The sequence below is a fragment of the Falco punctatus genome, assembly GCF_963210335.1.
Source record: "Falco punctatus genome assembly, chromosome: 8".
In the NCBI taxonomy this organism is placed as follows: Eukaryota; Metazoa; Chordata; class Aves; order Falconiformes; family Falconidae; genus Falco; species Falco punctatus.
Genome location: NC_137588.1, coordinates 5849906 through 5865590, shown reverse-complemented (window position 1 = coordinate 5865590; position 15685 = coordinate 5849906). Strand labels below are relative to the sequence as shown.

At 52.0% G+C, this 15685-nt stretch overlaps 1 protein-coding gene across 1 annotated transcript; it reads right to left on the bottom strand.

Annotated features, from left to right (window-relative positions):
* Positions 1 to 52: 52 nt before the first annotated feature.
* Positions 53 to 11797, bottom strand: KMO (kynurenine 3-monooxygenase). The gene is made up of 15 exons (XM_080400733.1): positions 11738 to 11797; positions 10004 to 10073; positions 8581 to 8678; positions 7537 to 7626; positions 7247 to 7295; positions 6398 to 6485; positions 5574 to 5739; positions 4979 to 5050; positions 4343 to 4464; positions 2908 to 3055; positions 2399 to 2456; positions 2206 to 2288; positions 1852 to 1953; positions 1699 to 1758; positions 53 to 1502 (listed from the first exon to the last, which is right to left on the bottom strand). The coding sequence occupies exons 1-15, from the start codon at positions 11789 to 11791 to the stop codon at positions 1335 to 1337; spliced, it is 1428 nt and encodes a 475-aa protein (XP_080256859.1). The 5' UTR covers positions 11792 to 11797; the 3' UTR covers positions 53 to 1334.
* Positions 11798 to 15685: the final 3888 nt, after the last annotated feature.

Sequence of the window (15685 nt, the reverse complement as noted above, 5' to 3'; positions counted from 1 at the left end):
ACAGCAAGATCCTGGCATTGCTGCCAGCATCTCCCACAGGTACAGTGCCTAGGAAAAATGCTGGCCAGAGAAACAAACGGTCTTCTACACTAATTTGCCATTTACATCCTGAAAAGTGCTCCTCTGCAAGCCAAAAATTACTCACAAAATGATGCAAACCAGTTCTTGTCCCTGCCCATCTGCTGGCAGATAAACCTTACGGAACAGTGGCTGCACCGTGTCAGGTCAGGGATTAATCTGGGCCATTTTGCTGTTTTTCAAGAGTGACTGTGAGGGTCTAGGGCAAGCTAAGAAGAAGGAAAGCGTGTCTGATGCTCCCCCCAGTACTATCCTAGCCTGCAGCTATTTTTTGGCTCAAGGACCCCCAACTCAGTGTAGGTCCTGTGCATTCCCTGGCCAGCTGCACAAGGACACCAGCGGCACCCGTTAAGGGCTGTGGGTCTTGGATGCAATGCCCACCACCAGGGACCCAGGCAGGGGTCGTTGTTAGTCTCTTCATCTTCAAGTATCTCCCCTGTCAGCAGCTCCAGGTCTTACTGCTGGTGTAGCACGTGCAGTACAAGGACAACCACATACATGCTTCAGAGGACAATCAGAGAAAACTGATGAGGGATCCAGAGTTCTTCAAAAAGAAATATGGTCAGTAGTTGCATTAGACAGAAGTATATGCTAGGACACGTGCAAGAGCCCAGAGGGAAAACAGCGAGCTAGGAGGGTCCTTCAGGCACTTGGTCTTGCTTTAGCCCAAAGGCTTGGTGGTCCCTCTGTGGAGACCCGCTTGCAAAAGTCAGAAGTATTTCTTAGCCAGGTGTGGAATGGCCCATTCTCCAGGCTTCAAGCACCGCCCCAGGGCAGCCTTTCTTAAAGCGGTTTCATTTCCACCAAGAGTAACTGAACTGTATTTTCTTTGACTTGGGGTGAGGAGGAAGCTGGCCGATTTCAAGTCAAGATGTTGACTTGCTTTTCGTAAGAGCAGAAGTCAGCAGTAGCAGCTGGGACACCCCAACCAGCTCAAGTGACCGTCCTGCTGGCTGGGAGGGCACACACTCCCCCCGTTACTGCACGCAAAACCCGCACCCAGCCCATGACACACCACATCACTCGAGACAAGGCTGCTGGGATGAGACAGACATGCCTGAGCCCCTGCAGAGGCTCTCTGTGCCCCGATGGGCTCCTCTAGCCCAGGGAGAGGGACCACCACCACGCTCCCGAGGGGCAAGGAGGCAGAAGGGCTGCAGGAGCTGCCAGCCCACATCCCAAGAGAAACAATGTCATCCAGCTGAGTCAACAGCCCATGCCTTCACTTTTATTACAGCCAGGTTGTCCCCTTACATTTAAGCCTCTTGCATGCCAAAGGGAAAACGTCCAATATTCTGCAGATAATGGGACCAGCCCCACAAGTTTTCCACACAGAAGTCCAAGTCCCGTGCCAGCCGCTTTATGAGCAGGTAGGTGCCACCCAGTCCTGCCACGGCCATGACAAAGAGCCCTCGATTAATTATCTGCAAGTGCAAAGAGAAACCCCCGGCATCGTCAGAGGTTTGCTTCTACCCTGCAGCACCAAGTGAAGTCTTCACACCTGCACCCACCTAACAACATCCCCCACCAAAGCCGCCACCCAGCAGCTGAGCAGCGCTGGCACGCGGGATGCTCACAAAGCTCATGGCACGGGGAGGATGGGCACCACCACTGACCAACCTTTTTCTGCCATTTCCAGCGCTGAAGTGCCTCATGGTAGCGAATTCTGGTGAAGGTCACCTGGGAGGGTTGCAGGAGCACATCACCACCTCAAAGCCAGCCAGGAGGAGCTCACGGTGGCTCAGGCAGTGGGGACTGAGGTGCTGGCCTTACCATGGTGTACAGCGGGACGATGGTGGAAGGCATAAGGGTGTGGAGGAAATTGTCTACATGCTTCCGAAAAATGAACCATGTTGAATTCACATGCTCACGCATCTGTGAAAGAGCAACAGTCACCCCTTTGCAGGATGCCAGCTCTCCCACTGCCTCTCCTGGGGCTCACCACAGGGATCAGAGCCTCCCCAGCCAGCCCCAGTGATATTCCCAAGGAGCAATTTGGCTAAAGTCTGCCGCGGTGAGAGCCCTACCAGAGTCTTGCCAGAGACCTTGCCCGCTGCATGCATCTCAGCAGAGTGCCATCGCGTTGCACAGCCCACAGGACCACACGCCTGTGTGCAGCTCACCTACCTCTATGTAGTTGTACATGGCTAAATCTGAGATCGCGTGGTCATCTGGCACCCTCAGCCTGGAGAACTCGGGGAGGCAGGCACCTGGGAGAAGAAAGTGGCAGCTCACGGGTACCCCAGCAGGGTATACCCAGCTGCCTTCAGCTGCAGAGGGATCCCCCTCCGCTCTCACTCCTCCCAACCATCTCACTCACCAAGGTCGTTGTGGAATTGGTCCATTAATTCATCAAAGACCAGACAATCCTCAAAGCCCTGGGAGGAAAATTAGAGGGTCAATAGGCAGAAGGAACCACGCGTTCCCAAGAAGTGCTCTCACAGATGCCTAGCTAGTGTGGCTGTTCACGTGTGCAGGGTCCCACTGACCACAGCTTCAGGGCAGGAGTGTTACCCCAGGCCGCTCTGCCGGGGGTCTTGCAGAGAAATCCAAAGGTTGCCTTTCCCAGACCCCCCTCCCACACAGTCCTCTGCCCCATGGGAAGATGACTCCACCACCCTGTCCCCTCTCCTGCCCAGAGGACAGCCAGTTCCTGGTGAAGCAGCCGGGTACCTGAGAGGAGCTCAACACCTGCCAAGGCAGAGGACATCAGACTGTGGGGACAGGCCAGCCCCTGATCTCTATGGAGCTACACTCTAAAACCAGGCATTTTTGGGTGGAAAGAGTGGGGACCCAGCTGAGATGGCCCAGGGCCAGCCGTGAACTTACTGCATTCATGCCCTGCCCGTAGAAAGGCACGACGGCATGCGCGGCGTCTCCCATCAGCACGCAGCGGGAAGCGAGGTGGTAGGAAGAGCACTTCACAGATATCATGGCCTGGGCTGGCAGCAAAAAGTAATCGTGCTTCAGCTCTCGCCTTCAGGCAAAACAACAGATACTTCACTTGTGGGACCACAAGAGACCAGAAAAGCAAGTCACGCCCCACCCAAGCTCAGGAAGCCGGGGCCACGGGTACCGGCAGCATGCAAAACCCGAGCCTATTCACTAGGCAGTTTGTGCTCGGGAGAATGTGGAAAGTCAGCCGGCCTATTTCATTAACTTCCCCTGGGGAGCAAATATTTTGTCTGTGTGTTTTAAGCTCTGCATGCAGCTTGACTGTAAGAGCGTCATCAACAGCTCAGTCCTCTAACAGCGAGCACTGGTGGATGTCGGTCACCATAGGAAGGATACACTGGGGGCTATCGGAGTTTCTATGTTTATATGAAGTCCTGCGATACAGCCTCCTTAAGAGGAAACTGCCTAACACAGCAGAGACCCTTCGTATCAACCAAAAAAAGCCCATAATAGGTAGCTACGTTGCAAAGCAGAAGCATTAATAGGCTGGAGCTCCCACCATCTGGAAAGGCTCCCCTCTGCAGGAAAACGAGGACACACTGAACAGAGCCACAGCCATCAGGAGCTGGGAAGGCTGGTCCCGGTCCCCGCTGCCACCAGGGTCCCCGGGAGGAGCGGGATGCACTGGCTCTGTCCTGCTGCACCTTCTGCCCAGCAGGAGAGGGTGCCCGCTGCCCAGGGAGCTGGGGACCGCCTGCTCTTGTGTCTCACAGCCCTGATATTTGTTTTAGCCACACAATCAATAAGTGTCAGTCTTTTGCTTAGTCAGCACAGCGGGTTGTTTTGGTTTCGATTTGGGTTTTTTTGCCAAGTCCAGATTTTCTCAGTCCTTCGCTAAAATGTCACTGTTTGCGCAACCCAGCTCTTGAGCAGCGGGACTACCTGCATGCTGCTGGTTTCGGCACGCAACCCTTACCTGTGCTCTGGCAGAATCGCTTTGCTCACCCACCTCTAGCACCAAACCCCCCCGGCTTATGAACAGCTATTCCATCCCTTGAGTTCAAAGCCTTCAAGAGCACTACAAAAGCAGCGGGAGGTGATCTGCTCTTTGTGGCAGGGATTGCGCTGTGCCCCCGAGGGGCAGAGCGGTGCTTCAGTGCCGCTCCGTCAGAAACTGCCGCGGGATGGGTCTGCATCCCACTGCTGAGCTTGTTATCCCAGTGCTGATGCAATGCAGACCGACAGGCAGTGGGGACCCATCCCAACAGTGTTTAAAACCTGTCACCAGGACCTCAAGGCTAGGTGGGAATGCGTGCCCAGCTTCGTGGCACTGTGCTGATGAGCCAGAAAGGGAGATGGGAACACTTACTCTCCGATGAGGGGGATGGCATCTGGGAAGTAGGTCTGGAAAAAATCCAGCACTTGCTCGCCCGTTGTGAGCTTCTCAAATTCCTCAAAGGGCATGAAGAGCGTGCAGGTGAAAGACTTGTCCTGCCAGCCAGGGAAGAAGGTCAGAAAGAGGCCCAGAGGCCATGGAGAGCACCTGGAGCAGCAGCTCAGTGCCCAGCCTGTCACCCATCAATTGCAGCAACCCGCCTGCAGCAGGGATGAGTGCCCGGCCATCCCGTTCCCCGTGGTGGGCTTGCACATGCTGGGGGCAGGCAGAAACAGGCAGCATGTGATCTGCCAGCATGGGCATGGCATGCTGCCCTGGTACTCCCGTGTCTACTTTATAACATCCAGCTGGTTTTGGGGGGGTTCGGCTGGGCTCAGACGTGGGGGCAGAGAGAGGTGGTGCAGGTATCTGCTCAGGGCTGTGAGGCAGGACTGGTTCTGGGGGTCCTGTCCTGCACTCCCCAGGCTGTGGGACACCCGGCACAGGCTGAGGGTCCCTCCTGGCGCCTAGTTGGCCCTCCCAGCCCCTGCCATGTGCCTGTCACTGCAGCCAATTCATCCCCACAAGCTCCATCCGATGCCCCAAGGGAGTGTGGCCATGGGTTATCACCATGTTGGGCAGTGCAATCATCATGAAGGTGTTTCTTGGCCAGATATGGAGGTAGTTTGGTTCCATGGCAAACTGAAAGAGAAGGAAAATTGCCTTGTGTCCCTGCCCTGACCTGCTCAGCTTGCGCAGCCCAGCCACTGGTTCCCCTCCACACCAGCACACTAGTCCCCATCCTTTATACCATGAGAAGACACAATGACCACACAGGCTCCCTTTCTGGTCCCTGATGGTTCAGGTAGAAACAAAACAAGGGCAAGAGGAAAGGGTAGGAAAGACAGGCAAAAAATCTGCTGGTTTGCAATGGCTGATGTCCTCACAGAAATGTTCCCATATACCCAGGACCTCTCAGAGCTAGAGTTAACCCCACCACTCTGGGGCAGGCTCTCTAGGATTTTTTAGCCAGGTTCCAAGACATTGCATCCACCACTGGAAGAAGAAGAGATGCCTGCCTTCTCTTAGGAAAGCTTTAATCCCTTGACTGACCCCAGGTGAGAAATTAGTTTCTCTAGAGCTGCTGTAGCAGAGCCACCATGAGAGAAGAGCAAGGTGTCCCACCTGCAAAGGTGGGAGCAGACCCTGGGACAGGCACACTTACATCTCCATCCTTGGGAGGGATGGTCAGCTCCATATAGCCGTGAGGAATGTATTCATGACTGTAGTTAAAGCGTGCTTGCCTCATGAACTGCTTTCTGACTGTTGAGAAGGCTCCATCACATCCCACAATGAGATCGTAGGTGACTTCCAAGGGCTGCTGGTCGGCTCTGAAACCAAGAGAGTCCCTTAGACCAATCCTGCCGTAACTCCAGGCCAGCTCAGCACATCTGCCTTTTGCAAAATGCCAGGGTCACCTCCAGCATTATTAATCTTCTAGGGTGAGGGAATATTGTCTTCCACTGACTGGGACGCTTAGCGTTAGGTTGAATAATTATCCTGTAGGTTATGAAAAGCACAAGTCTGCCAGATCTACCCAAGAACGCAACAGGCACTGCACAGGGATTTTTCTTAGATATTTCTTAGAGCCTGCATCCCCAGGCAGACAGGGGACATGACCAGAACTTAACACAACTACGAAACAAGGTCGTTAGCTGCCCTCCCTGATAAGCAATCTGTCCCTGAAAACCAGCACAACAGAGCCTGGCACATTTATTCCCCGCACAGGTCAGCGAGCGATGCCTAACCTACAGCCAGGCTGCTGCTGCTGCTGGGGGGGTGAGTAGTGAGTTGCTTAAATTTTTTTTCAGCCTCCCCATGAACCCTGTTTTCCTGTTTCTCCTTTCCAAAGCTGACACGGAGTTCTGCCCGCTCAGTAATAACACACTAGTTTCAAACCGAGATTGCTCAATTGTTTGAGGTTTTATGAATGATTAAGCAGAAACTAACAGAACACAGCACTTGATCCCAAGCTTGCGCAGGGATTACCTTTTTATGGTTAATGTCCCCAACTCTGCATTGCACCCCAGGAGCTTGTGTCCAAAGTACACTTTAGTGTTGGAGTACTTCTCAGCAGCTGTGAAAAGAAAAGACAACTAAATGTAGAGGCTTGTACTGTGACCCCAAAAATATTTCCAAGGGATCCCTAAATTACAGGGGCTTTTGGCATTACAGCAAATAAATTGTTGTGTTGAGTGATGGCTGGCAGGCAGGACACACTAGGACTGTGCTCGGTCAACTCTGGTGACAAATATTTAAAAAGTGCAAGGAATGCCGCAAAGTTTTCTTTCTTCTCCTCACTGGCATGAGTCACTGACCTGTTTCCACTGTCACTGCATTGTATTTCAGGACGGGGTGAGGTGTCTGCAGTCAATGGGAAATTTGGCCTGGCCTGATTACATGCTTTGCCACAGTGCTCCAATTTCTGACTGTCTGTACAATCAGGGGTTGTGGAAAATGCTGCAGACCGACCGTGGCAAGGGTAAGGAGGTATCTCCTGCTTTGGCTGGTGGAGTTTTGGGAGCAGATGCCGGTGCCAGGAGCTGGGGATTGGAGGTGGCTCCCACTCGATGGCTGATGTGGGAGAGCCGCATGCGCAGAGAGGCCTCGGAGGACTTGTCTGAATATTCTTTCGCATCAGACAAGCAGCAGGGAAACAGCACCGATTGTCTTCTCAGAAACACAGCCAACTCACATTCACGTTTTCTGAGAGCCAGGTTATGCAGAACTCACGGGCAAAGAGAGCTGGGTGGCCCAAAGTCTCCTGCGCATGGGGCAAACCTTAAATCCTCGGTGAATGGGGTGTAAAAGCGTTTGCAAACAGATCTGGCAACCTACCTGTTAGCAGCTCTCTGTTTAAGTTTGCTCTGTCCACAGAGAGGATGTACTGCAAGGCAAACAAACACGGGGTTCAGGAGGCATTGCTGAAGGATGGTCTGCATAGCCAGGTGGGAAACACCACCCTCTCCAAACTGCCCCACCAAAACCAAGGGGTCACATAACCCCGTCCCACTCACAGCATCCTTTCTAAGAGCATGAGCCCCAGGCTGTCCGTCACACAGAGATACACATGCTGCCCAAGACCCCTCACGCGAAGCATCTCTGCAGCGGCATCATGAGACCAGTACCTGGTTCTTCTTCCCATATGGGATGGAGTACTTCTTCCCTGAGGGTGTGTGTATCCTCCTTGCCCACATGGGGATGCCTTTGGTCACAATCTGAAATGGAAGGGAACACAACCCAGCCTTCTGGCCCAAACTGAGATGCCGGGGGGAGGGCACAAGTTACCAAGCACCAAACCCCCTGCGCACTGCACTCTGGGCACAGCGGGATGCTCCCTGCTCATACCAAGGTTGTTCAAGTTACCGGGGAAAATTTTACAGCGCTGTCAATGCCAAGTCACTACATTTTACTGAGATTACTTACAAGGCCATTCTCATAAAAATCAGAGGGAAATTATTTTCTAATAGAAGCGAAATGAAAAGTCCCAGGGTGCTAGATGGGGCAGGTGATAACAGCCAGTTTACATGCTGGTGCCACAATATGAGCTGTTGAAGCCTGGGCTCCTCCACAGGGACCCCGGGGCCAGGAGATGCCACCACTGCCAACAGCTGGATGTTGTGATGTAGAGGAGCGCGGGGTTCTGAGCCAAGCGTGCAGAAGTCTGTGTGCGTGGATTTCAGGGGTCAGCCCAAAGCTCAAGGTTTTGTGGGGAAAATACAAATCTGGGCATGTCACTGGGGAAACCAGCCCCCTTTACCGCATCCTGCTGGTACTCCAGCTCTTTTGGGAGCTCACCAGCTCCTGCCCCGTTTGCTCTCACCCTCTAGGAGGGAGGGAGCACGGCGGGAAGGTAAATGCTGGAAGGTGTTGTCTGAGTGATGGTCTCCCAGGGAAGCACGCTGTACCATGAGCAGATCCCAGCTGCCTGGGTCAGGGAGCTGCCCCCGGACTGGGGGACATCCCTGTTGGCAGCTGTCCCAGCAAACAGTGGAGAGCCAGGCTGCAGGCGTGCAGTGGGAGAGGTCTGCCTCCACCCTTACAAAAGCAGGGCTACCTCTGCGGTGGCACCTGCCTGCTCGGGGACTGGAAGGGAGCCTGTCTATCAGCAGCTGAAGTCAACAGCGTTTTAACCACAGAGACCCCACCACTGACAGACACTGCCAGGGTACCTGCTCTTCCATCCCCACGGCTCGGAGGGCTTGGCATCCTCTGTGGGACAGGGCTAAGTTAATGCTTCTGCCACGGGTAAAGCTGGCCACACGGATATCTGTACGGAAAGAGGAGTTGGTTATGGAGACACCGATACTGATACCACAGCCTGGTGCAGGCAGCATCTCCCAAAATCCCTGCAGTGACAGCAGGCAGGGCAGTGAGGAGTCCCCACCCCCCTGATCTGCATGCAGAGAAGGCAAGCATCAAAAGGCACGTTCAGCTGTCGGGAGGGCAGCTGAGCATCTTCGAGGGCTGCTTCCTCCATGCCACCTCTAGCCTGGAAGAAGCAGCCGCAGCCAAGTGCTGCAATGGGAATGCTGGATCCTGATGGTGCTGGAGGGCATGTTATCACTAAGCATCATTTCCCCTCTAAGTAAAGAGCACCCTGGCAGCTTCTGCTGAGACCCGTCACTGTTCACATGGAAATGTCTCAGCTCTGGCCTGCTCCTCCCCCAAATGCCCTCACTTAAGCTTCCCATGTTGTCCAGCCAATGTGTGTGGCACAGCCTCATCCCAATAGCTTTCAGGGTTGCATCTCAGCAGGAGCCATGGGCCAAAACCAGGAGCAGAGCAGCGGGGACAGGGGCAGCTGGGAGCCGAGCAGCAGGACCACTGCCCCAACATCTGCCGCAGCGGGAGCAGCGAGCACAGAGACCACGTGTCAGACAGGGTTTCTCCTTCCCTTTGATGCCCATTCAAGTGGAGTTTCACCATCCACGGTGTCATTCTCATCTGCTGTCTGGCTTGCCATCTCTGCCCAGGTTTCATTTACCTGCCAGCTGATAGACGCTGAAGGCAAACAATTTCTCTGCCTTTCAGCCAACACCTGGGCTCCAAATCATCATTTCTCTGTTGTGATACCCTGTGATGCTGAAGCCTTCCTGAAAGCACTTCATTTCTCCTTCTGCCCCTCTTGCCACCAGCCCTCCTCACCACCGTGGCAGTGGTTATGAGTCAAGTCGATGCTTTTAGCCCTAACAGAGATGCTGCAGCATCAACAACAGCCTTTGCTGCCAAACTACTGACCCTGCTTGGTTCAAAAGCACTGTGCTGTGATTCTTCATGCAGAGACCAGGTTTTGAAGGTGAGCATTTGAATTCATGTTTGAGCCAAGAACATAAAAAAGGGCATAATTTTAGTAGCTGAGGGGTGGGCTTCCTCCACACAAAACAACGTATTTCAAATGAATGCTTCTCCCCACCACAGGAATTAAAGGGAAGAGTGAAAAGAATATCCCTGAAGTGCCATGCTTTCAGATTTAATTTTCTTTCTGCAGTTTCAGTGAGCCCACACAGTTCCTGTTTAGCTTCTTCAAGGACTGTTATCAGTAAAGGGGACAGAAACATATTGATAAAGCAGTAATGATCAGGTTGAACTTACCTTGTCTGGCTTCATAAACATCAACTTGGAAACCTCGTTTAGCGAAGAAACAGGCATTTAATGCACCCACCTGTAAGAGAAGGATCAGGAATGGAGAGGTGTTTCACTAGTAGCTATACCACACATCACTATGAGATGCATCAAGGGAAGGCAGCAGTGAGGGGATACAGCTCAGCATATACTGGAAGATCCTTTGCTCAAGAACCTTAGGGGACTTCTTCCTGGATACAAGTCCTCTGGTACCCCTGATGTGCCTGAAGAGCCTCCAAGACAGAAGTCACCCATCAAAACTCATTGTATAAATTTGTACCAAGTTCAGGGCTTGTTTACATGCACGGATTGATTGCAGCACGGCCCTCCAGCCAGAGGCAACAGGAGCTGGTACAGGCAAGCTCCCTGCTCCCCTCCAGACTGTATTTATCTTCGTCAATAGAAATCAGGGTGCTGCAGCATTCCGTTGGGAACACAGCACGGGATGCTAGACCTGTGCAAAAGCAAGATGTTACCTTAAAAAGGACAACACACCTACGTCCTGGTTGTTATGTAAATGGATGGCTGTCTTTCTCTTGTTTAGTTTCCATCATTAATCACTGTCAGAACTACAGACTCTGATGTCATCGCCCTTTTCCAGCAGCATGGGGAACAAGAAGCTAATGGCCAAAAATTCTAAAGAGGTTTAGGTGCTGCAGTGCTTCATGCTGTCCTGTAGAGTCAGATCACCCTGCAAACAGTACTGCAGGAAAACAAATCCCCCAAAAAATTGGGCAGAGGAAGGGATTTCCTTTTAGCCTAGCACTTACCAAGTCTCAGTCCTCGCAAAGCATTTCACATCAGTGACTCGGTTAAAGCCAGAAGCAGCCAAGGGGCAGGAGGATCTGGCAGCCCAAATGAGAACTTGTTATTTAGTGAACCTGGGCACCACGGCTCCACCTCCCAACCCCCTTCCTCTGAGAAAAGTGCTCTTGGAGGCAGGATTTTTTTGCACACAGTGTTCAAGGCAAGGTTAGCCACAGACACACATTCCACCTCTGGAGCGTCTCAGCAGCAAAGCTTTTTCTTGAGGGAAAGAGCCGCTCTCCTCCTACAAAGTCCTAGCTGCTCAAATGAGCCTTGCTGCTTCCCGCAGTGGGAACTCAACCAGCTCCTCTGTAACACCTCGTTATCTGAAGGAGGAATGATTTCTCAGAACCACAGAATGGCCAGGGTTGGAAGGGACCTCTGGAGATCATCTAGTCCAATGCCCTGCTAAAGCAGGTCACCTAGAGCTGGTTGCACAGTCACATCCAGGTGGCTCTTTAATGTCTCCAGAGAAGGAGACTCCACAACCTCTATGGGCAGCCTGTGCCAGGGCTCTGTCACCCTCAAGGTGAAGTTCTTCAGATGGAACTTCTTGTGCTGCAGTTTGTGCCCATGGCCCCTTGTCCTGCTGTTGGGCACCACCGCAAAGAGCCTGGCTCCGTCCTCCTGACACTCGCCCTTGAGGTGTTTGTAGACATCGATAAGGTCCCCCCTCAGCCTTCTCCTCTCTAGGCTGAGCAGGCCCAGCTCTCTCAGCCTTCCCTTGTAAGAGGGATGCTCCATCCCCTCATCATTTTCATAGCCCTCGGCTGGACCCCTCCAGTAGTTCCCTGTCTCTTTTAAGAGAAAAACATTCCCTCCACATCAAAGCAATGCTTTCGCAGCTCTGGCTCCCCGGAAAATGCAATCACACAGCAGCTAAATTGAGTTTCTTACCAGACCACCACCGACAATGGCGACTCTTTTCCCCCGTGGGTCACTGGGCTCCATCACCGGGGCAGCCGCACAGGTCGCAGGGTCTTGTTGCCGTGTCCCGGCTCCCTGTCCTGCTGTGTTGCCCTCGCCAGCGGGAGGGGAAGGGAAGGATATGGACTGATGAGTGACATCTGCATTTTTCTCCCCTGGTTCATATTAAAGTTTAACTCCCAGCACAGAGACTGTAGGTGAATCAGCCTGGCCACGTGGCCAGCCGCGCTGAGCCTTTGGTGAAGGGATGTGACTGTGGTGTTATTCATCCAGGCCTTATTAAAAGGTCTCTTTTGAAAATTGTAAAGCAATTCTGCAGTCTTCAAGAACCTCCTAACGAGACATGCACAGAGCATGAGGAGAATTTGCATCTGCTGGGCTCTTGCTGCTGCTTTGCTGGGCTGTGACTGCAGAGGCAGCAGTGGGGTGATGCAGGGTAACTCCTGAAGCCTTGCAAGCATTCTCCTGAGGGCAAGATGTGAACCACACTGCTACCCAGGGGCCTGATCCCATCTATGAGGACACCTTTTGCCCAAGAAAGCTGTGTGTGGCTTGAGCATTTTGGAGCATGATGCAGAGCAGAGGGTCCATGTCTAACCTCCAGAAGCTTTTAAAGACTTGGATGAGGCTGGGAGGAGACATCTCTGTGAGTACCATCTCACATGCCCATCCTTGGGAGGAAATGCTCTGCTGAACCAACACTGCACACAGCAAGCTTGGAAAAGGGGGGAACAAGTTACAGCCTACACACAATAAATAAACAGCAGCAAACCCACAGACATTAACATACACTAACTACAATTTATTGCTAAACCTGCAAAGCACAGCCCTAAACAGCAGATTTGTCTCAAAGGAGCAAGAGCAAATCCCTGTGCAGGCACAGCACCATTCTCCGTTACAGGTCCTGGGTGCAGCAAGCACTGTGCCACAGCCCCAACCTGCAGTACCATCAGTCAGCAGAACCCCCCAAGTAGTCAGGGGCCCAAGCTTAAATAGGACAGCTGGCCTTGGGGAGGGTGGGGGTCTCAGGTGCAGCTGGTTGGGGTCATTAAAAGCTACTAGTGCCCTGGTGCTGTGCCCAAATGAGTTGCTTCTGAAGACCCTCTGCTGGGCTTCTCTGATCTATGTGGCAGTGAATTGATCCATGCTGACACACACACACAGAGCAAACAAAACAGAGCAGAGGGGGCAAAGAGCAAGGTAAGTTTTACACAGTAAATAAATTTTCATTATTTGTTTTCAGAGCACAGACAGCACACCGTTAGCTTCCAGCAGTGACATTTATTATTTGGAAATGTTGCTCTCAGCACCCTTTGCATACTTGTCTGGTAGACTTTCCAGATTATCCCACCACTCTGGCTCACCAATTTAATAGCAGCACTTTAAGGTATGCCAATTAATTCAGGGGCTCCTGTGGATAACCCAGCATACAGTCGTGTAATTAAAGCTGGTCTGCAATGCTGCTTTCTGCAGGAGCAGCCCCAGCTGCCGACTGTGCACCTGCTCCAGAGGCAGAGGCAGGCAGGGGAGCATCTGACCCGACCCGTTGGTGAGAAGCACTGTGTGGCATGATAAATGGGCCACAGACAAACAGTTTTTCCTTCCTTCCAAGATGATAACATCAGCTTTTTGCTGCCAAGCCTATCTCCTTAGCTACTGACCATAGCTTTTGGCAAACGAGACTCAGTTTTCCCTGTCAGGGTCTATCTATGCCCAGCACAGTATCTTTTTTTCTTGGTCACCATTCTAAACAAAATTTAGGTCCCTGGGTTATCTTCATCACATTCACCGACAAATCGCACCAGGCAAAACCAACATAAAGAAGTTCTCCACTTTATGAACAGGGGAAGGCGGGAAGACATTGAGAAAGTGCTACTAATTCATTGTTTGTCTTTCTGTATGAAACACAACCGGGCTGCTGAAAGCATGAAAAAGTATCGCTTGATGAAAACTGTGAGTGGGCCTTCCAAGGAATCCTAAATTAAGCCAAAAAGAACAGGATAGCATGGGCTTGGATTAAAGCCTGCCCTCTGAAAATTAGTGGGAGAAACAAGGAAAGGAAAAGTGTTTCTGTTGCTGAAGAAAAAGACATGTCAGTATCCAAGGGACAACTTCAGGATTTTATTTATTTTCTGTTTAAATCAAGTCTAAACCCTGATTATATGAGGGAAAGGTTGGGAAATAATGAAACACATATACCAAATTCAGGCTGCTTAAATCGCCTTCCAGTAGCTCCTTGAGAAGGAAAGCTCGGGTAGCTTTGTAAATGTGAGATTTGGGAGAGCCTGAGAGTCAGAAGCTTCCTGGGGCTGAAAAGGTGGTGGGCAGTTAGCTGTGGGTAGGTGTTGCACTTCAGCGTTCAAACCCGCTGGCTGCAGGAGCAGAATTCTGTCTGTTCTCCTCCACTGAGGATTATTTATCCAAACAGTGCATGAAGACAACTCACGCAGGTAGGGCAGAGTGCTGGTCTTGAGGAAAATCCAGCGCCAGGGGGTAACTTGCATTTGGATCATTCCCACTCAGCTTCACCTCCATGGGTAGGTAATTACTGTAGGACAAGTATACCTGAGGATCACTTCAGATGATGAGGTTTGGTGACTAAACCCTCATTCAGGCATCCCGAGTTAGTTTCCATCACCCTCCCCAGGACAGCAGAAGGCCTCTTTGCAAGGGGCATTTCCTCGGTTTGGACGTGAAGGGGACTCTCAGCCCCGGAGCTGGGTCATACTCACTTGCAAGGGCTCAGAGAACGCTGGTGTCAAGATTATCTCCTGCCCAGGGGCTGCTCTGGGCTGCCAGGCCTGCAAGACACTTTGGGTGGGTTTTCTTGATTCTGCAGAGAGATGGGCAAAAAAGCAGCAATTGCCTGTGGCTGGTCTGGGCTTGGAAGATGTGAGGAAACAACTGAACTAGCAGAAACAGGGGTGAGGAGACTACAAGTGCATGGTACGTTCATTCTGAACATCTGCAGTCTTTCTGCTGCTCACTTCTTGAACCAACGATGCGCAGCTTTACAGACAGACTGTCAATCAGGCAGATTCTTTAGGAACTGTTCAAATCCAGATTGACCTCAGAAATGCTGTGGTCCACATGTAGAGGAACACGTACTGTCAGTACGTGGGCCACCTGCAACAAGAAAAATGGCTTTGTTGTGTTTGGGAATAGCCAAAAGGACAGTGTAGGTGTGTTGGATCTCGTAGCTTATGGTGGACAGTAGCTGAAGGAGGGGAAGAAGACAGCTTAAAAGCCGTGACATCTTCCTTTGCTGATTTCGGCAAATGGCTAATTGCACCGATTCTGGAAGGAGCCAAAAGATCTTTGCTGGTACAGATTACAAATCCATGTAAAAGTGAAATGGGTAGAAATGTTTATCCCTTGTAATCCCATTAGGTAAATACTCTGTTCAGGAATGCAAGTCCCTTGTTAAAGTGCCGTATAGATACCCCTTCCAGCAGGTCCCCCATTGCCTGAGGATGCAGCTGCCTCTGTCTCATCCTTCTGTTCCCTAAGGCTTTGAAAGAGCCATAGCACGGAAATAAAAGCCGCGTTCTCACCAATGCAACAGTAAGTCCCTGTGCCAAAGTCCCATGCCACCTCACCCCCCTCTAGCAACGTGCATTTCTTTACCAGCTTTGGCACATAAGAACCTTCTAACACTGCTGCTTCCATGCCTGCCTTCTTGGCTGTCCCCTCCTGATGTACTTGGCATTCGCACCGCTCTCTCCGGGCTCAGACCTTGCCCCACTGGCATTCACAGGAGCAGCCTAGTTCCAGCACCGGTCCCAGTGTGATGTGCTCACACCTAGAAAGCTGGCAGGGACGAGCTCAGCCATCGCAAGGAAGGCACAGGCAAGTGAGCCCCTGGAGGCACCCGCCACTGACCTCTGCTAAGGACTCGAGGGCTCTGCAGACCCGGGC

Bases quoted from the DNA above. Each gene is read 5' to 3' on its own strand.
- KMO (XM_080400733.1), bottom strand. From the start codon at position 11,791: ATGGAGCCCAGTGACCCACGGGGGAAAAGAGTCGCCATTGTCGGTGGT. The intron at 6,486-7,246 runs GTAGGTTGCCAG...TTCTTTTCACAG, and splicing joins AAACAGAGAGCTGCTAACAG to CTGCTGAGAAGTACTCCAAC. The intron at 5,051-5,573 runs GTAAGTGTGCCT...CTTCTCTTTCAG, and splicing joins TCCCTCCCAAGGATGGAGAT to TTTGCCATGGAACCAAACTA.